General features: G+C 37.3%; 2 protein-coding genes across 2 annotated transcripts; one reads left to right on the forward strand and one right to left on the reverse strand.

The window, feature by feature from the left end:
- Nucleotides 1-547: 547 nt before the first annotated feature.
- LOC138334924 (nuclear receptor-binding factor 2-like) lies at nt 548-7,264 on the reverse strand. The gene is made up of 4 exons (XM_069283785.1): nt 7,115-7,264; nt 6,452-6,536; nt 3,067-3,197; nt 548-2,458 (listed from the first exon to the last, which is right to left on the reverse strand). Exons 1-4 carry the CDS (start codon nt 7,133-7,135, stop codon nt 1,925-1,927), a joined length of 771 nt encoding a protein of 256 aa, XP_069139886.1. The 5' UTR covers nt 7,136-7,264; the 3' UTR covers nt 548-1,924.
- On the forward strand, nt 7,188-19,131 carry LOC138334925 (vesicle transport protein SEC20-like). The gene is made up of 6 exons (XM_069283786.1): nt 7,188-7,339; nt 13,177-13,269; nt 13,802-13,893; nt 14,210-14,311; nt 14,886-15,007; nt 18,869-19,131. The coding sequence occupies exons 1-6, from the start codon at nt 7,259-7,261 to the stop codon at nt 19,054-19,056; spliced, it is 678 nt and encodes a 225-aa protein (XP_069139887.1). The 5' UTR covers nt 7,188-7,258; the 3' UTR covers nt 19,057-19,131.
- The last annotated feature ends 3,056 nt before the right edge of the window (nt 19,132-22,187 follow it).

A 22,187-nucleotide genomic window follows, 5' to 3' on the forward strand; every position in this document is an offset into this window, starting at 1 on the left:
ATTGTGACATCACAATTGTCGTGCCAGCGATCACGGAAGACGGCTGTTCAAATGACTGTTCCATCCATGACGATAACAAATGATTATTTCATTATAGATGCATAATTCCTTGGGATTTCATCATAAAATTGTAACCAAATGTAAATATAAGCGCGCTTCATGGAGTTTGCCTCTGTCCAGTTTGCATACATACTGGCTATGAATGCCAACTGAAAGACTTTCAATGCTTAAATGATTCCTGACTATGGCTATTTAGCTGTTGCCATATTTAACCAAGACCTTTTTGAGGATCTAGAAAAATTGGTGTACCAGTAAACTCCATTGATTTCTTTAATGTTGTGAATGGTTTTTTTAAACATTGGGTCTCTGGATATCTTGGTTAAAGTCTAGGTATATTTGACCCTTACGACCTTGACAAGATAAAAATAACCGACCTGGCTGTCTTGAGTGCATCGTGGTCAATTTCTCATGCTGTAATCTTGGCTTCATTATTAGTGAAAGGCAATTAATCTCCTAAGAACATGAAAAATAAGGCAAGAAATCTAAATCAAATTTATTTTTAATGGGGAATAACTGAATCAACCCTCCACACCACTTAATGCAGACTGGATTAAAATCCAACATGTACTTACAATTACAAACTTCTTTTCCTGAATTTACCTTCCACAACAAATAGGCATACCAGTACATACTGAAATTAATTGAGCATTTGTAATATAAAATCATTACATACAAGATAAAACTTTAAAACATGTTGGTCCCTCAATAAATATATATAAACAATATGGAATCAAATTAATTACAATTAGAAGTATGTTAAGTGTTGGTTAAATAAGGAAAAAAATCCTTTGAATTCCTAAGTGTATGGATCTGTAACTGCTCTTTCACCAAGAATAATTGCTCATCTAGAGTTCCCCCCTACTACCAATATTGTATCAAAATTAAATAAGTTAAATATACAATTCTGTAGCACTATATTTAGGTATTGTGATAAAATTACGAATTCACATATTGCACTTTACATGAAATAATGCTTCAGATGTTAAATGCCATTACCACCTGGGGTTATTATCACTACTATTATATCTACCCTTGGACTATGTTTATTATAAACATGAGAAAAAAATACCAAGCACAGGCCTGCAGAGAATTCTTTTGAAAATTACAAAGGAGCAATACTGGTATCTAACTTCACTGTCAGTACAGTGTATGCTATTCAATACGCCAAGTTCTTTTGATTTACATCAAAGAACCATACTATCTGTCTTGTCTTATACACAAGTTGTTGTACATATATATATGATAATAGTCCAGGTATGGGTATATTAATAGTGATAGTAAGGCCTGGAGATCAAGGATGCTTTAGAATCATAGGTTTGGTATAGACCTAGGTGAAGCCATCCTCCATACTCCAGAGGTTACTATTACTGATAATTTAGTTTTACTATGAGATAGTACAGGGGTGAATATGATGTCAGTGACAGTAACCCCTGGAATATTGAAAATGAGGTGAAGCAGACCATTTGTATTAAACATTGCTGGCAGTGTAGATGAATCCCAATACATATATGTGAACATAAATGAAGCATAATAAAACATGGTGACAAATGACAAGACATGGAAAGCCAATATGAACAAACTGAGGTAAAGCATACAGATGGATCAAAATGGCCCTTAACTTATGTCAAATAAAGTTCTAAACATTATGGAAATAAAAATTACTGCATGGTATTTATGCCTGTAATGTTAACAAGTTTTACTAAAGAATAATTCTTTCACATTTGTTGCAGTTATTGCAAGGAAATGAAAAGTTACTGACAGACTTAACAGACAGAAAGATATTTCAACAAACCAAAATTACATGTAATATCCTCTTGGGGTATTGTTAGTACATGCACCAATACAATACAACGCGTTGCTAACATCAATCATTAAAAAATATGCTTTTTTCCTCTACACTATGCTCCAAAGCTTCTACCGGAATGCCAATTGAGTCAAAGTCAAAATGAGGTTGTTCTAGGGGAGGTAACTCAAAGTTTGGTGACTTCTCATCGTCAATTGTTCGACCAAATAAATCTTTGTTATCAGAGCCTCTATCTGGTCTGTCGGCAGTCAGCACCCTTTGTAGTAAGAACTCATTGTCTCCCTTGCATTCATCCAAGTCTTTTATAAGTACATGAACATGTTTCCGTAACTCAGCATTTTGAAGTGTCAATTCCTCGATTACTGTTTTATCATCTCTTGGATGGGTTTTTGCTATTTTCTGTTTTTCTGGTTGAATTGGTGATAACAGGCCACGCTCCTGTTTCTCGCGGTTGATTAGGTATTCCAGCACAGAGTCAGTGTCCGATAAAGCTTGGGATGCAGCATCCAGACAGTTCCGTGAGTCATCAAGGTTCAAAAGGTCAGTCTGTGTTCCTTGACTCTGTGTTAAATCTTTCTTGTTTGATTTCTTTTCCTGTTATATTTAAAAAAGTAAGAATGATTTTAATAAAAATTTATTTATAAAACTATTAAACTTTTATACATAATGGATGAGTTAAGATGGTATGTGTATTTTAAAATCTAATGACTTCTCATACTTTCAACATTTAAATATGTAAGGGTCATCTTTAATACATTTAAAGTCATGTTTCCTTTTTTGACCTTGAGTTCGTGCTTCCAAAATGACATCGACAATTAAACCCCATACTTTGTCACCAGGTGAATTCATCTTGCATTGCCAAAAAAACATTGCACTCAGATACATAAAATAAAGTTCAAACAAATCAAGCAACAGCTGCAATCTTTAGTCAGCCAGTCATAAAACTATAAGCATGACAAGATATTATTAGAAAATTTCACATACCAGGTATAATGAACCATCAATCTTATTAAAATTAGACTTGTAATTCTGCTCCCACAACGATACTCTATGTTACGCTTCACTTGTATTGAAGTGTAACTTAGAGTATCGTAGTGGAAGCGGAATTGTAAGTCTAATTTTAATTATATTGAATGAACCATCTGACCAAGAGGTCACGAATGCATTTGTAAGGGGAGATAACCACCATCAGAACTACCTACCTGGAGAACCTGTAACTTGGTTACCCGCTCCTGAATCAGGTCCTGCTGGCGGAGATGGAATTTATGTTGAAGACTTATGGAATCTTTAGCTTTCATACACGTGGATAACTGCATCGCTTGTAGAAGGTATTCTACAAAAGATTTACAAACAATTCAATTCTGAACACTAGAGCAAAATAAAGATGTAAATTATCTTAAACTAAACATTCTATAAACAACAAGGAACCTAGGCCAACAGTACAGTTGAAAAGATCATAACAATTTTACACTATGTACTACAAGCATATCTGATGATCAATGACAATGTTTTGATTATATAACACAAATAACATAACACATATAACAAGGAGTCAAAATGCCTGCAATGCTCATAAATGCTATCTGGTGATCACATGTTACAGGCCAATGTAAGATCAGCAGGCCTCCTGGTTTGTAATATTTAGTTTTAAGATTTCTGCCTCAAAGTGGTGTGTAGGTGTCTTAGTCCTTATATGGAATCAATGTAAAACTAATCATTCATTTGAACAAACTACCGCATTCGACCCAATAAGCGCCACTATCCCTATGATCTGACCATCACTACAGATACCCATGTTCAGGCAAGATGGATACTGACGGCCCTAGAGGAAACAGCAACTTGGGCAAGAATGACCTTCAAGCCAAGGAAGTCAAGATCTCTTATCATAAAGAAGGGAAGAGTAACCAGGCAATTCCAACTAAAGATCCAAGGGGAGGAGATACCAACAATAATCGGAAACCCCATCAAATGCCTAGGAAAATGGTTTGATGAATCACTAGGGGACAAAGGCAACATCAGGAGAATAGAACAACAGGTCCAAGAAGGGATGAGACGTATAGACAAAACAGGTCTCCCAGGGAAGTTCAAAGCCTGGATGTACCAGCACGGTCTCTTGCCACGCCTAGCCTGGCCCCTCATGCTATATGAGATATCAACTTCAACGGTGGAGAAGATGGAGCGAATTATCAATCGGCACCTAAGGAGGTGGTTGGGAGTCCCTCCAAGCTTTACTGCAGTAGGTTTATACAGCAGAACGGCAAAACTCCAACTTCCTCTCTCTTCATTAGTTGAAGAATTCAAGACAGGCAAGGCAAGACTCATCATGACCTTAAAAGAGTCGAAGGATGACAAGGTGCGGCTAGCAGGTGTAGAAGTACGCACTGGCAGAAAATGGTCAGCATCCAAGGCAGTCGATGAAGCGGAGAGCCAGTTGCGACACAAAGATATTTGTGGGAACAACCGCAGTAGGAAGGCAGGGCCTAGGGACATCAAAAACACACTCTCTGGAAGAAAGCTGATGTCACAGAGAGGCGATCATTGGTACAGAAGGAGATAAGAAGTCGGGAAGAAGAAAGAAGACAGACCAAAGCAGTGGAACTAGGTTTTCAGGGGGCCTGGACAAGGTGGGACACAGAACCACGTGTTCTATCCTGGACAGAAATCTGGAAGTACCCGCAGTTCCAACTGTATTTTCTCCTCCGATCTGTGTATGATGTGCTACCAACACCAGCAAATCTCCATAGATGGGACCTTGTGGAAACACCAGACTGCCCTCTGTGTGGACAGAGAGGAACTCTCCAGCACATACTCACCTCCTGTCAGGTGGCCTTATCACAGGGGAGATATACGTGGCGCCACAACCAAGTCCTTAGGGAGCTGGCTGATGTTTTGGAGAAAGAACGGAAGAGCGGCAGGTCAAGTCAACCAAGGTCTAAGCATACGCAGATTAGGTTTGTGAGGGAAGGTGAAACAAGGACATCCAGATCTGAGAGGTCATCCGGAATTATCGGCCAGGCAGGAGACTGGAGGCTGGAGGTAGATCTCAATCAGAGATTAACTTTTCCGGATATTGTTCCCACCAACCTCAGACCGGATATGGTTCTATGGTCACCAGGAACAAAGAAAGTCATCATTATCGAACTAACAGTCCCATGGGAGGAAAGGCGCAGTGAAGCACATGAAAGGAAGAGGGCGAAGTACGAGGCACTGCTGACGGAATGCAGGGAGCAGGGCTGGCATACATGGAACTACCCTGTTGAGGTTGGATGTAGAGGCTTCCCTGCACAGTCTGTGTGGAGAATGCTATCTGCATTAGGGTTGTCGGGCAGGACCAGAAGGACAGCAGTGCAGAGGATGGCTAAGGCAGCAGAACGATCTTCATGCTGGGTGTGGATGAAGAAGGACACCAGTAGCTGGACACCCACCACCGACGCGCAGTGACTGATCATCACTGTGGACCCCCCATCCTGAGAGTGTACCGAGTAAGGGGTCGAAACACGCAATGAGGGATGGCCTCGGCTGAGGACGTCGGCGGTGCTGCAGCATACCATCACAGCTGTATTTAGGTAATTAGCATCCCCTCCTTTTTTTAGATATTAATTTTATTTACATTGAATTAATTGCAGACTGAAAATATCAAAAGTATGTAGGTTTCTTACTGATTTCTTTTGCATATTGATTTATGTCTTATTTTGTACAATAATTTTATGAAAGGCTAGTCCAAATTGGTTCTAATAAGTGTCCCTGTAGTGTCTAACGAATCTAATCGACGAATTTAATCGGACAAACCACAGAAACGTCCTCTTCAAAGATGGCGCTTTATTAGAGAGCGAACTAGGGGCAGTAACTCTAACATGTAAACTCGACTAGTCACATTTAAGGTCGCACACCACTAAAGTATAATACACATGATACTACAGTCCCCTTATTTGTTTCAATTTTCAATTGCCTTTGGTGCTTATTGGGTTCCATTTGGTAATTGGTCTTTCACCTGAGCATGATACACGCCAAGTATCAGGGGTCTAGGATTCTTGATTATTCAGAAGAATTGGTTGTAAAGGTACATTGTATAATGATCCAATACTACCCAATTAACCCTGAATGAAATCAAGGTATTAATTTACACATCTTTGAAGTCCTTTGACCTTATCACTCTTGTGGTTCTTAATAGAAGTTGTTAAACAATTTAAGTGGACTTGACGGAAGCATGGAAGAAGATCAATGCCTTTTTATCGAAGACTTGCTAGTCATTTATTCAAGTATACTCTAGGTCAAATATGTAATAAATTAATGAGAAAAACTTATCTAAAGAAGCTTGGTTTACTTTGATTGTAATTGGTTTAATGTACTATAAACAGCCACCATCATTTAAGGATGTGATATAGGTTTAAGTGGAGGAAAGCAACAGTATCCAGAGAAAAACAGCCAAGTAGTGATCAGCACCTGGCAACTGGTTATTGATATTTTATATTCTTTATAATTATAAATGAATAAAAAGCAAAATACTGTATGTAATGGAACCCAAAATAACTAAATGTAATCTTAATCAAAAGTAAAAAAAAGAAATCAAACAACCCAACAATATACCTGCAGCTCTTCTATGACAAAATATGGCTTCCTCTGGTTTCCCTGATTTTAGCATCATGTCTGCTTTCCTACCTTGTTGGTGTGCCTATGTGGAAGGGAAAGAAATGGGCGGATCAGACATACCTAGCATTCTTTGAATACTGGCAGTGAAACAATATTTTAGATCCAAAAATAATATTATTTTTGTGCACGTTCATTCAGTCAACAGTAACATAAAATTTCAAAATGTCATGAATATGTTTTCATACAAAGGTATTCTGAATTTGCATATTACAGAGTAATCTGCCTTTTCAGCCCTTTCAGCCCCTCATCCAGCATGTTACAAGCCTAATAATTAAAGTTTCTGACAAGTTGTTTAAGATTTTATCCTTCCAGGGTATTTGCCACTTAGGACAAACAAGGTTATTCATTTGAACAAATTTTGAAGCCCTTCATCCCAACATATATACATACCTATCAAGTTATCAACAACGACAATATTTTCTGTTTCTAAATTTAGTTTTTACAGACATCTTATCGGATCTACGATTGTCAAAGTATATGTATTTTAAATAATGGTAAAATATTGATAAACTGTATATCAATATGAAGTTATAGTAACTTCTGTAATCAACACATTTGTGATATTTGTAGGTTTTATAGCTTGGATAACAGATTATTTACCGAATTTAAAGCGGAATCCATCTGTCAAGTTTTTTTCACCGGAAAAACAATATCGGTGTCTAATACTAAACATGGTTGCGTACTCCAGTTCCGTAACTTCACTTCCGGTTTCATTTTCATTTTCATTGATGTGGCAAAATAGACATGGCTGCAGAAGACATCCACGTGCGCCTGTGTTTACAAGAAATCGTTAGGCTAGATCTTGAAGTAAAAGCTCTCATTCAGGTAAAGAATGATGATTTTTATCGTCGAACTATTTTAATCTTGATCATTAGCAGATCTAAATGAGAAGGCCTAAAATTTCTCAAGCTCTCCAATATTGTTGATAATATGTATGTTAATGCCTTCATTAGATCATATCTAGACGAAAATATTTAACACTTTCATGATGCATGGGTATACAATATTGATTTTTGCACAGTAAAATAATAAATATGGTAATTGTTATTATACTTATTAATAGTAACAGGTTTTAGTTGTAAATAATTGTGTACATGTTCACTTTCTATACATTGTATGTGCTCTTGGAAGCCCCTTCAACTAAGTTGTAGATTGGCATACCATGCAGCCATTATACTCCAGGGGTTACTATCACTGTCATTATGATTACATTTTTGTTGTTGTATATCCAAATGTCAGTGATAGTATTCCCTGGATCATTGACAATAATCCAGGTGTTGCGGGCCCAATGTCCCTAACTGGTGGCACACACAAAATATATACTAAACTACATTGAATTTGTATTGCATATACTAGACCAGAGATATCCTCGATACTCCATACTCCAGGGTTTCCGATCACTTATGATCTCTACATCCCTGGACTATCTCATAGTAAAACTTGAGGCAACAGAACAGAACAGGTAATTTAGTCCTTTGCTCTACATCAAAAGAGCCGCATAACCGTATACACTGTGGTTGACTGTGTGGCTTTGAAGTTGGGAGTCACTCTCATTGTAGTCTTCAAAGGAAATTTTTGCTGACCTGTGTTTGGTTAAGATTTTTTTCCTCTGAGCTGCCTCCAGTTTTACTATGATATATTCCAGTGATGTAGAGATCGTAAGTGATTGGAACCCTTGGAGTATCGAGGATGGTCCAGAGAATACTTTTCTTTATCACAACCGGTTAAATATTGTATTAGTAACCCAGTTAACCAATTGCAAAACTCTATTTGAAAGTTTACAGAATAAAAGGGAATTAATTCATCCGGAGCAATTATTGACTTACCTGTTACTTTTTAGGTCACCTATGACGAAGTCTCAAATGACCTATTCGAATCGCCTTTTGTCTGTCGTCGTGCGTCGTCCTTCGTCTGTCGTATGGCGATAAACAATTTACTTTTTCGACTTCTTCTCCAAAACTATCGAACCAAATTTGTTGAAATTTTGCAGAAACCTTCCATAGCCAAAGGTCAACCAGAATTGTGAATTATATGGTCCCAGCCCCCCAGGGGCCTGAGGGGTGGGGCCAAAAGGGGTCAAATAGGCTAAAACTTCAAAAACCTTCTTCTGAAATTCCAGAAATGGCAGAATCAAATACTCTTCATAGATTGAAAGGTCTTGAGATCCTTTACAAAAATCGTGAATTATATGACCCTGTGGTCTCATGTTTCCCCCTGAGGAGGGGGTCAAGTTTACTATAGTTAATATAGGAAAAACATATTTATGAATGTTATTTGCTTATTTTTCATAGGAAATTAGTCAAACTGGGTTAGAATTATTAGCCTGAGATAGCATTTTCAAAAAGTGAAATTTATGAAATCACTGACACTGACTGACTTCTTTATTGGTTTTGTTGTTTTAACGTTGGCAAAGCAAATTGGAATAGCATTTTATCGTCATATCCATATTTGTCCTGGCCGACCCCCAGGGGCCTTAGTGGCAGGGCCAAAAGGGGTCAAAGAGGCTAAAACTTCAAAAATCTTCTTCTGAATTCACAGAATTGATGGAACCAAATACTCTTCATAGATTGAAACGTCTTAAGGCCCTTTTAAAAATGTTTGAATTTTATGGCCCTGGGATCTCAGATTTTCCCCTGGGGAGGGAGTAAAATTTACTATAGTTTATATAGGAAAAACACATTGATGAATATTATTTGCTTAGTTTTAACAGGAAATGAGTCAAACTGGGTTATAATTATTAGCCTGAAATAGCATTTTAACACCATATCCATATTGGTCCTGGCCGACCCCCAGGGACCAGAGGGGCGGGGCCAAAATGGGTCAAAATGGCTAAAATTTCAAAAATCTTCTTCTGAATCACTGATTTGATGAAACCAAATAATCTTCATAGATTAAAAAGTGAAATTTATAAAATCACTGACACTGACTGACTAGTTTGGTTTTGTTGTGTAACGTTAGCAAAGCAAATTGGAATTTTAAGCATAAGGTTTGGTAACATAATAAACTAACTATCAAAATGAAAAACAAAAAATAAAAATTTTAATACATGTACGAAGGTTCAAACTTTAATATTTATTCTAATACGTACATACTTTTTACAGATTTAAACCAACTTTGCAATTTTCTTTCTGTATGAGCACTCAGGTGACCTCTTGGGCCTCTTGTTTATTTTGAGAATACCAGTGGTAAAACTTTGCCCCCCAACCAGTCTTCACTGCATATATACTTCTGTGATAAGTCCTTTAGATATTTTAGTACTTTTCTGGTCATATCTGTCACTAGCCCAAGAAACTGGTGTGGGCATCTATCAGTTATAATGTCTATAAGTCTGGTGTCAGGGCCAGAGTATCTCAGGCTACACCAGACATCTATCTATTATAATGTCTATAATGGTGTCAGGGCCAGAGTATCTCGAGCTAAACCAGACATCTATCTGTCATAATGTCTATAAGTCTGGTGTCAGGGCTAGAGTATCTCGGGCTACACCAGACATCTATCTGTTATAATGTCTATAAGTCTGGTGTCAGGGCCAGAGTATCTCAGGCTAAACCAGACATCTATCAGTTATAATGTCTATAAGTCTGGTGTCAGGGCCAGAGTATCTCAGGCTACACCAGACATCTATCTATTATAATGTCTATAAGTCTGGTGTCAGGGCCAGAGTATCTCGAGCTAAACCAGACATCTATCTGTCATAATGTCTATAAGTCTGGTGTCAGGGCTAGAGTATCTCGGGCTACACCAGACATCTATCTGTTATAATGTCTATAAGTCTGGTGTCAGGACCAGAGTATCTCAGGCAACACCAGACATCTATCTATTATAATGTCTATAAGTCTGGTGTCAGGGCCAGAGTATCTCGGGCTACACCACACATCTATCTGTTATAATGTCTATAAGTCTGGTGTCAGGGCCAGAGTATCTCAGGCTACACCAGACATCTATCTGTTATAATGTCTATAAGTCTGGTGTCAGGGCCAGAGTATCTCAGGCTACACCAGATATATATCTGTTATAATGTCTATAATGGTGTCAGGGCCAGAGTATCTCGAGCTACACCAGACATCTATCTGTCATAATGTCTATAAGTCTGGTGTCAGGGCCAGAGTATCTCGGGCTACACCAGACATCTATCTGTTATAATGTCTATAAGTCTGGTGTCAGGGCCAGAGTATCTCAGGCTACACCAGACATCTATCTGTTATAATGTCTATAAGTCTGGTGTCAGGGCCAGAGTATCTCGGGCTACACCAGACATCTATCTGTTTATAATGTCTATAAGTCTGGTGTGCAGGGCCAGAGTATCTCAGGCTACACCAGACATCTATCTGTTATAATGTCTATAAGTCTGGTGTCAGGGCCAGAGTATCTCAGGCTACACCAGACATCTATCAGTTATAATGTCTATAAGTCTGGTGTCAGGGCTAGAGTATCTCGGGCTACACCAGACATCTATCTGTTATAATGTCTATAAGTCTGGTGTCAGGACCAGAGTATCTCAGGCAACACCAGACATCTATCTGTTATAATGTCTATAAGTCTGGTGTCAGGACCAGAGTATCTCAGGCTACACCAGACATCTATCGATTATAATGTCTATAAGACTGGTGTCAGGGCCAGAGTATCTCGGGCTACACCAGACATCTATCTGTCATAATATATCTATAAGTCTGGTGTCAGGGCTAGAGTATCTCGGGCTACACCAGACATCTATCTGTTATAATGTCTATAAGTCTGGTGTCAGGACCAGAGTATCTCAGGCAACACCAGACATCTATCTATTATAATGTCTATAAGTCTGGTGTCAGGGCCAGAGTATCTCGGGCAACACCACACATCTATCTGTTATAATGTCTATAATGGTGTCAGGGCCAGAGTATCTCAGGCTACACCAGACATCTATCAGTTATAATGTCTATAAGTCTGGTGTCAGGGCCAGAGTATCTCAGGCTACACCAGATATATATCTGTTATAATGTCTATAATGGTGTCAGGGCCAGAGTATCTCGAGCTACACCAGACATCTATCTGTCATAATGTCTATAAGTCTGGTGTCAGGGCTAGAGTATCTCGGGCTACTCCAGACATCTATCTGTTATAATGTCTATAAGTCTGGTGTCAGGACCAGAGTATCTCAGGCTACACCAGACATCTATCGATTATAATGTCTATAAGACTGGTGTCAGGGCCAGAGTATCTCGGGCTACACCAGACATCTATCTGTTATAATGTCTATAAGTCTGGTGTGCAGGGCCAGAGTATCTCAGGCTACACCAGACATCTATCTGTTATAATGTCTATAAGTCTGGTGTCAGGGCCAGAGTATCTCGGGCTACACCAGACATCTATCTGTTATAATGTCTTTAAGTCTGTTGTCAGGGCCAGAGTTTCTCGGGCTACACCAGACATCTATCTGTTATAATGTCTATAAGTCTGGTGTCATGGCCAGAGTATCTCAGGCTACACCACACATCTATCTGTTATAATGTCTATAAGTCTGGTGTCAGGGCTAGAGTATCTCAGGCTACACCAGACATCTATCTGTTATAATGTCTATAATGGTGTCAGGGCCAGAGTATCTCGAGCTAAACCAGACATCTATCAGTTATAATGTCTATAAGTCTGGTGTCAGGGCCAGAGTATCTCAGGCTACACCAGACATCTATCTGTTATAATGTCTATAATGGTGTCAGGGCCAGAGTATCTCGAGCTAAACCAGACATCTATCTGTCATAATGTCTATAAGTCTGGTGTCAGGGCTAGAGTATCTCGGGCTACACCAGACATCTATCTGTTATAATGTCTATAAGTCTGGTGTCAGGACCAGAGTATATCAGGCAACACCAGACATCTATCTATTATAATGTCTATAAGTCTGGTGTCAGGGCCAGAGTATCTCAGGCTACACCAGACATCTATCAGTTATAATGTCTATAAGTCTGGTGTCAGGGCCAGAGTATCTCAGGCTACACCAGATATTTATCTGTTATAATGTCTATAATGGTGTCAGGGCCAGAGTATCTCGAGCTACACCAGACATCTATCTGTCATAATGTCTATAAGTCTGGTGTCAGGGCTAGAGTATCTCGGCTACTCCAGACATCTATCTGTTATAATGTCTATAAGTCTGGTGTCAGGACCAGAGTATCTCAGGCTACACCAGACATCTATCGATTATAATGTCTATAAGTCTGGTGTCAGGGCCAGAGTATCTCGGGCTACACCAGACATCTATCTGTTATAATGTCTATAAGTCTGGTGTGCAGGGCCAGAGTATCTCGGGCTACTCCAGACATCTATCTGTTATAATGTCTATAAGTCTGGTGTCAGGGCCAGAGTATCTCGGGCTACACCAGACATCTATCTGTTATAATGTCTATAAGTCTGGTGTCAGGGCCAGAGTATCTCAGGCTACACCAGACATCTATCTGTTATAATGTCTATAAGTCTGGTGTCAGGGCCAGAGTATCTCAGGCTACACCAGACATCTATCTGTTATAATGTCTATAAGTCTGGTGTCAGGACCAGATTATCTTGGGCTAATCTGACACAAACACAAATGTATTTAGTAGAGCAGATTGTCAGAACCCTTTAAATTGTGGTTAAGTAATTATATAAACCTCTGTGGATTTGTATAAGATGAATTGTTTTGTGTTTTACAGGACATTAGGGAGTGTGCTGATACCAAGGAGGTGCTGGAAGACATCAATGTTGAGGCGAGAGGGAAAGTCAACAAGCTCCGTAAGAAAATTGAGGTCAATATGTTATACATGTACTTATCAAAGCATTTCTCTGGATATTAGAAAGGAAAACTAGTTTTTGTGATCATTTGATTGTATTGGCACATTTTGAAAAAGAAAGTTGTACGTAATTTTGATTAGTTTTGATAAAAAGTAAATGAGGCTTATTGCTAAGACTAGGCTTATTGCTAGTGAATTATAATAATGTTGTGACTTTAAAGTCTCAACTTGAGATGGATCTAAGGTCCATTTATCTGAGAGTAATACAATTCATTTTTATTTGTTTTCATAGTAATCTGACATTCTTTTTCTTCATATACTATGAAGCATATAAGCATTGATGTAACTATCTTTTAACTTCATTGGGTTATGAAATGAATTTTTGTTTGCAAACTTTTGTGAGCTTACGCAGATTCACACACTTTGCAAACAAAATTTCTTTTATACCCCAATGAAGTTAAAACATAATGACATCAATGCTTAAATGATATCATGGTTAAGTATTTTGGTAAAATAATTTTCCTGATTTATTTTAAACCTTCCCTAGGAATTGGAAACTTTAGGCTTTGAACAAGATAAGGAGGAGGACAGACAAATAATACACAAGGATGTTGAGAATCAAAAACAGAGACTTGCCAGGTAACTCACTCACCCCTGTAGACACGTTTGTACTCTTCTAAATTTAAAGCTAGGACAGTCTTTATCAATATTTTAGGGGACTGCGACTTCAGCTGACCTCTTATTGTTATACCAGTTGTGAATATTGTTCTCATGATTTAAAGGAAAAAAGTTCTGCGAAGCGTCAACTTCTGTTCATCATTATGAAATTGAAGTATAATCTCTCAATTTTTAGATTGAAAAAAATTGTTTAGTACGAGTAGAAGACCTAGATTTGTATAAGAACCACATTGATTTATGATGGATTTGTTTGAAAGATATTTTTTGTTCATTGTAGTACTGTCAGCAGCCTTAGAAAAACTAATGTTTCTGTGCAACTTAGAATTGATAAATGTGAAAAGGACTTGCTACTGAAGGGAGGAAATACTGTGAGAAAACGGTAGAGGTAAGTTATCGGTAACATAATGATATACACAAATATACACAATATATTAACTACAAAAATCAAAGGGAAGTAACCACAGTGAGAAAACGGTAAGTTATCGGTGACAGAATGATGTATGTATACCAATGAAAATTATAGTGTATTAATTTATTAAAGGAAGGTAATCAACTAATCCTAAGGTATATACAATACATAGTTACAAAGTAACATTTCCACTGTAAAACTGATTGTAGAATGCAGAGAATATAACAAACAAGTCCATCAGCTACAGGGAAGCTGGAAAACAATATTAAAGGGAGATAATTCAAATGAGAAAACGAAGAAGTATAGAGTCTTATAAATTATGATAACCCACCCGGCCCAAAAAGTATGTTTTAGATGACTTTGGGTTAATGGATTTAAGATTTAATTTGCATATACGTACCTTGGGGTCAAAGGGTCACCAGGTTATACAGGTAGAATAGAAGTTCTTTAAATTGCTAATTATCATTAAGTACATTTATATTTATTAATATCAGCAAAAGTCTTGTTGTTTATACATGTTTATAACTATTTTGTGTTTGAAAAGGACTGCAAACTCCAAGGAAATATTAGCAAAGAGAGGAGGTGATATATCTGAAAGTCTGATGAGTTTGAATAGAACAATGGCTGCACAGGTCCAGAAAAGTGAACTCACAAAGTCTACACTTAGTAAGTTGCTGTATATATTTTGTGTTTATCTAAATAAAAATTGTTATCAAACTACAGCAAGGTCGTCTCTCTGGGTAAAGATGAGGTTACAAATATTCTGTCTTTGCGTATTACATAGCTATCTCCCTTGCGAGTAGGTATCAATACGGGGTTTCAAGATACATTGGTAAAGTACAATTTACTGTTGGTTAGTCCCACCATCCAGTGACGTAATAGTCACCTGAAGGTGGGACTAATCAACGGTAAATTTTACTTTACCCATGTCATTTTTGGATCTTGACACCCCCGTATTGTGACACCATTACTTTGTGAGCAAAATTATGTTGTTTTTTCTTAACAATACTCTGCTAATCTTCTTCAATATAATGTAAATATCAGTACCTACCTGCAATGACCAATAACTCTGTAATATGCAAATACAGAATACCAGTACTTATATGATATTAGCTGTTTTCTCATGCAGTTTTCACTCCATATGGACCTTTGCTGCCTGTATGGAGAAAACTTTGTAACATTCTGTTTTAAGTGATAATCTTATATACTATATACATCATTTTATTTAAAAAATATATCTTTCCTACAACAAGAAATATTGGTAGGCCAATTTATTATAATCTTTTATAATTTTGTTATGCACTAGGTACGACTACTGTAAACTAACTTCCTTTCATGGCTACTAAATTTCACAATTTCCGCTTCAAAACAATTTTGTTGAGATTAAGTTTCACAGATTTAAAATTGAATGGAGATATTTTTTAAATGTGTAAGAATTGTCATAGATATTAATTTGCAAAGATAAATTTTCTTGAATTTACTATGATCGCAAAATTCAACAAAGATAAATTGCACGCGAAAGAAAGTTTGTTAAGTGTTAACAGTACGGAGGACTTCACCTAATTGTATAACGGTTTTTGGTATAAAATTCTGTGGTCCCGATTTTTTCCTTCTTTATCTTTGTTTTTCAACTCCGTGTATTTGCATCAACTTTTTACATGACCTTAAGTTATTTGAATGAAATATCTGGGAAATTCTAAAAATCAAATAGAATATTTTTCAATTTTGCAATGCATTTCCAGCGAAATTTGTCGATATATGTTTCAAGATACTTTGCTTTTACTAGAAATTGGTGTGGTGACAGATTAACATTATCATATGGCTTGTTATTTTAAGCCGTGAGATCTGCAAAAGTATTTGACACCTGAGTACCGATTCTCAATCAGCAAGGTAAATTACTTTCTTATAGTAGTCATTACTGGAACTTTAACATCTGTAATACCAACATATGGACTTTCAATAATGTTTAAGTTATTAAATAATGTATTGTATACATTGTTATTTTAATATGTTTTTTCAACTGTACTCTATATAGTGAAAAAACGAATATGGTAGCAATTTGTGTTTAATTCAATTTTATGTTGTGAACTATTTGTTAATTGTTGAAATAAAAAGGCTTATGGTATATATTTGCTGCTTTTTATTTTACATTTTTATATTGTGTAATTGTTATACAGCTGCATGAAATTCAACAGGAGCCATAATTACATTTTACTATGAGGTCATCTGACCCGATAGGGTCAGGATTTTGATATATATATATATGTTTCCAAATATCGATAACAGTTAGGGTCATTAAGGATATGCCATGGAAAGCTGGAGTACCCAGATTAAAACCACCAACAAGCCGTCATTACCATGCAACTGCACATTTTGATTTCAACCAAAATTGGTACATGCGATTTATGAAATGAGATCTCGGATGAGTTCGATACATGGTCAAAAAGTGTTGTTGATTTTTTGCAAGGTCGATCCGGGACATTAAATGGCCGCCACAGCCGCCATGGATATTTCTAAAACAATCATTTTATTAACTTCTTCTCAAGTTCTACCGGTGCGATTTGGCTGAAACTTGCATGAAATGATCCTGACATGGTCCCGACAAAGTGTTGTTATTTTTCGGGTCGATCCGAAATCCAAGATGGCCGCCACAGCCGCCATCTTGAAAACACATTTTGAACTTCTTCTCAAGTTCTACTGGTGCGATTTGGCTGAAACTTGCATGAAATGATCCTGACATGGTCCCGACAAAGTGTTGTTATTTTTTCGGGTCGATCCGAAATCCAAGATGGCCGCCACAGCCGCCATCTTGAAAACACATTTTGAACTTCTTCTCAAGTTCTACCGGTGCGATTTGGCTGAAACTTGCGTGAAATGATCCTGACATGGTCCCGACAAAGTGTTGTTATTTTTCGGGTCGATCCGAAATCCAAGATGGCCGCCACAGCCGCCATCTTGAAAACACATTTTGAACTTCTTCTCAAGTTCTACTGGTGCGATTTGGCTGAAACTTGCATGAAAAGATCCTGACATGGTCCCGACAAAGTGTTGTTATTTTTCGGGTCGATCCGAAATCCAAGATGGCCGCCACAGCCGCCATCTTGAAAACACATTTTGAACTTCTTCTCAAGTTCTACTGGTGCAATTTTGGCTGAAACTTGCATGAAATGATCCTGACATGGTCCCGACAAAGTGTTGTTATTTTTTCGGGTCGATCCGAAATCCAAGATGGCCGCCACAGCCGCCATCTTGAAAACACATTTTGAACTTCTTCTCAAGTTCTACCGGTGCGATTTGGCTGAAACTTGCGTGAAATGATCCTGACATGGTCCCGACAAAGTGTTGTTATTTTTCGGGTCGATCCGAAATCCAAGATGGCCGCCACAGCCGCCATCTTGAAAACACATTTTGAACTTCTTCTCGAGTTCTACCGGTGCGATTTGGCTGAAACTTGAGTGAAATGATCCTGACATGGTCCCGACAAAGTGTTGTTATTTTTCGGGTTGATCCAAAATCCAAGATGGCCGCCACAGCCGCCATCTTGAAAACACATTTTGAACTTCTTCTCAAGTTTTACTGGTGCGATTTGGCTGAAACTTGCATGAAATGATCCTGACATGGTCCCGACAAAGTGTTGTTATTTTTTCGGGTCGATCCGAAATCCAAGATGGCCGCCACAGCCGCCATCTTGAAAACACATTTTGAACTTCTTCTCAAGTTCTACCGGTGCGATTTGGCTGAAACTTGCATGAAATGATCCTGACATGGTCCCGACAAAGTGTTGTTATTTTTCGGGTCGATCCGAAATCCAAGATGGCCGCCACAACCGCCATCTTGAAAACACATTTTGAACTTCTTCTCAAGTTCTACCGCTGCGATTTCGCTGAAACTTGCATGAAATGATCCTGACATGGTCCCGACAAAGTGTTGTTATTTTTCGGGTTGATCCAAAATCCAAGATGGCCGCCACAGCCGCCATCTTGAAAACACATTTTGAACTTCTTCTCAAGTTCTACCGGTGCGATTTGGCTGAAACTTGAGTGAAATGATCCTGACATGGTCCCGACAAAGTGTTGTTATTTTTCGGGTTGATCCAAAATCCAAGATGGCCGCCACAGCCGCCATCTTGAAAACACATTTTGAACTTCTTCTCAAGTTCTGCCGGTGCGATTTGGCTGAAACTTGCATGAAATGATCCTGATATGGTCCAGACAAAGTATTGTTACATCTAGATCTGGTTGATCCCAAATCGAAGATGACTACCATGACACTATATATATCTAATTAATTTCCTATATGTTAAGGCCCTTGGGCCTCTTGTTTGAAATAAAATTTGTTGAAAGAAATTGAAAATGATCCTGACATGGTCCTGACAAAGGGACACCATATATAATTAATTTTACTATGGCCAAGGTAGTCAGATGACCGTTAAGGCCCTTTGGGCCTCTTGTTTTTTAATCTTATTTTTTTTTTTTTAATTTTATTAATATTGACCATAGTTTTAAAAATTTGTCTTTTTTAATTCAGTTCAGTCATCATCTACCCTGCATGGTACACACGAGGAAATGAAAAGTATGGGTGGACATCTAGTCAGCTCCCGAAAACTTATCACCAAATATGGGCGCCGGCAATTAACTGATAGACTTCTAATATTTCTAGCTGTGGTGTTCTTCTTTGCAACTGTACTGTATATAGTGAAAAAACGAATATGGTAGCAATTTGTGTTTAATTCAATTTTATGTTGTGAACTATTTGTTAATTGTTGAAATTAAAAGGCTTATGGTATATAATATATGCTTTTTTATTTACATTTCTACATTGTGTAATTGTTTATACAGCTATCTGAAATTCAACAGGAGCCACGAATTACTACAGTTTGGTTTGTTTTGATTATATATATATATATATATATATATATATATATATGTATCCTAATATAATTAACAGTTAGGGTCATTAAGGATATGCCATGGAAAGCTGGAGTACCCAGATTAAAACCACCAACAGGCAGTCATTACCATGCAACTGCACTCGATTTCAACCAAAATTGGTACATTGTTTTATATCAATGAGATCTCGGATGAGTTCGATAATGGTCAAAACTCGTCAATATTTGCAAGAGTTACGGGACATTAAAATCGTCAAAACAGATAAATCCATGGATATTTACTTATAATCTAATATTAATAATTTTATTAGTAAATATTCCGATTAACAAATAATTTTTCAAATCTTGTATTTTCTGAAAAAAATCACGTGACTGTTAGGTGTACATTTTTCTATTCATCAGTCCATCCACCAAATACAAAAAAAACGTATGACAACATCCATTTTCCAATGCTTCAATAAATCAAAGCACCCATTGGATTATTGCTTATTTTTCCTAGTTTTTCAATAGATGGTGAGCTATTCAAATCACTTTTGGTCTGTGGTCCATGGTCAGTCGTTCCGCCAGGCAGCCATCTTGGATATTGATAGTTAAAGTTGTTATTGCTATTTCTCAGATAGTATTAAGGATCGTTCTTAAATTTCATATGTAGGTTGCCTAGGGCCCTAGTTTGGCATATTGCGTTTTGAGACTGATTAGTCAACAAGATGGCCTCCAGACTGCCATCTTGGATTTTGATAGTTAAAGTTTGTTATTGTTATGTCTCAGAAAGTACTTAAGTGATCTATCTCAAATTTCATATCCATTTTGGGACTTGTATTTTGATAGTTGACATTTGTTACAGCTATTTCTAAAAAAGTACTGAAGCGATCTGTCTCAAATTTTATATTTAGCATGTTTGAAAATGTTTGATCCCTCTTTCCATTGTCAGACATAGATCATTCTTTTGTGGGCACCAAGATCCCTCTGGGATCTCTTGTTGATATAACTTATTTTTCATTCAGTTTTTAACTCACCTGGTCCAAAGGACAAAGGTGAGCTTATGCCATACCGTGGCGTCCAGCGTCCATCGTCCATCATCTGTCCTCCGTGGTCCGTCCGTCTGTTCGTCAACAATCGACTTCTTCTCCATAACCGATGGTCGGAATTCAACAAAATTTGACTGGTAGCATCCTTATGGGTTACTGACTGAAAATTGTACAAATAATGGTAGCATCCTTATAGGGTGATGATTCAAAATTGTACAAATGATGGGGCTGACCCCCGGGGCCTTAGACGCGGGGTCTAAAAGGTTAATAAGGCTACTATTTTTATATAAATTACTTCCTCTCTGAAACTATGTATTGGATAGCATATTCGTATGGTATCTATAGCATCATTATATGATGAGATTCAAAATTAAACAAATCATGGAGTCAATTTTGCTATTTTTTCTAATTGTAAGAGTCTTTGTGATGTTTGAATCACTAATTACGTAATTACAGAATTACTCAAAAAAAGAAAAAAAAAAGTTGAGCGATACAGGCCCTCTGGGCCTCTTGTTTATTTATATACAATACACATTACATAATCATTTCCTTATTATCATTCTCACTACATTCTCATCCCCCTCTAAATTATCAACCATGCATACCGTGAAAACTTGAAGTTTGGGGTGTGCAAGTTACATTGATAGGGGAGGCTTAAAAAATTCATGGGAGAAAATCTATTCATTCTCAGGGGCTGACGATCTATGAATGATGAAGTACCGCTCTGTTTTTGATAGCCTTTTTAATTCATTTAATAAAAAGTATTGATGAATTATAAAAGCAATGCCTCACCTACTACAGTTGATCAAATAAGGCTAGCTAGTTACAGTGTTAAGTTCACCATATTTCTGAGTCACAGGAACTAGCCTACCACATGTGGATCCTGGATGCCAACCATCTCTATACATAGAACAGATTTGAGATTTGAATTTTCAAATTAACTGCACTATGTAGTATGCATTACTAAAAATTACCCAGCACATTGAATTTACCACCCGCAGCAAGGAACCACCAATGACGTCTATCGTCAATATTCAAAATTCAGGTTATAATACCAATTTCCATGAACTTGTGTTATCCCGTTAAGAACTAGTACTAGAGAATAACAGGAATTGTCTTACTCTATGTGTATAAGTACCCCGAAGGGCATCATCTTTAAAACTATTTCTAATACAAGATACATGTATATACACGGGCAACTTCGAATTCGCTAGCTAAGGGTTTTAGGGGGGAGAGTATCGGAATTTACAGGATGCCCCAAAAACGTGTCCCGTCTTTCAGGTAAAAACTTTTTAATTCAAAATGCCTTTGAGAGCAGGAGTATCTTAATTTAACTTAATTCGGTACACATGTACTGATTACATCATCATTTCGTGTGATGACGTCATAATAGAAATTATGGCGTCATTTATGTTGTTACGATTCAGCGACTTTCCATCAACATGAAGATTCAGGCTGAAATTATTGAACTCTACTATGCGACCAGAGAATCCGTTATCTTACATAAATTTCACCCAATATGCATCTGTCTCTCTCTTGAAAATCATTACTTTTCTTATGGTACGAGGGTGATTCCAATATTAAACAACATAATGCGTAACTTGTATTTCATCGAATCATATCATATATTTAAATTTCACCCAATATGCATCTGTCTCTCTCTTGAAAATCATTACTTTTCTTATGGTACGAGGGTGATTCCAATATTAAACAACATAATGCGTAACTTGTATTTCATCGAATCATATCATATATTTAAGGTTATTTTGTCGAAATATCAATAAATAAGCAACAAGAATGTATCTAAATCATATAAAATGACTCCATGGACTTTTAAAAGCATATTTAGGACCCAAATCGACTTGTAACCAAGCAGGAATGTTATATTGATCAGTTAATTATAACATCAAACATTTGAATATTGTAAACA

This window comes from Argopecten irradians, chromosome 11 (genome assembly GCF_041381155.1).
Source record: "Argopecten irradians isolate NY chromosome 11, Ai_NY, whole genome shotgun sequence".
Lineage (NCBI taxonomy): Eukaryota > Metazoa > Mollusca > Bivalvia > Pectinida > Pectinidae > Argopecten > Argopecten irradians.

What these genes read in the sequence shown, in the direction of transcription:
- LOC138334924 (XM_069283785.1), bottom strand. Translation starts at nt 7,135, where the DNA reads ATGGATTCCGCTTTAAATTCG. An exon ending in TTGTCATAGAAGAGCTGCAG is followed by an intron (nt 3,198 to 6,451) that starts GTATATTGTTGG and finishes AATCTTTTGTAG; the next exon opens with AATACCTTCTACAAGCGATG. An exon ending in CCAAGTTACAGGTTCTCCAG is followed by an intron (nt 2,459 to 3,066) that starts GTAGGTAGTTCT and finishes TAAATATAACAG; the next exon opens with GAAAAGAAATCAAACAAGAA.
- LOC138334925 (XM_069283786.1), top strand. Translation starts at nt 7,259, where the DNA reads ATGGCTGCAGAAGACATCCACGTGCGCCTGTGTTTACAAGAAATCGTT. An exon ending in AAGTAAAAGCTCTCATTCAG is followed by an intron (nt 7,340 to 13,176) that starts GTAAAGAATGAT and finishes TGTGTTTTACAG; the next exon opens with GACATTAGGGAGTGTGCTGA. An exon ending in CAAAAACAGAGACTTGCCAG is followed by an intron (nt 13,894 to 14,209) that starts GTAACTCACTCA and finishes TGTTCATTGTAG; the next exon opens with TACTGTCAGCAGCCTTAGAA.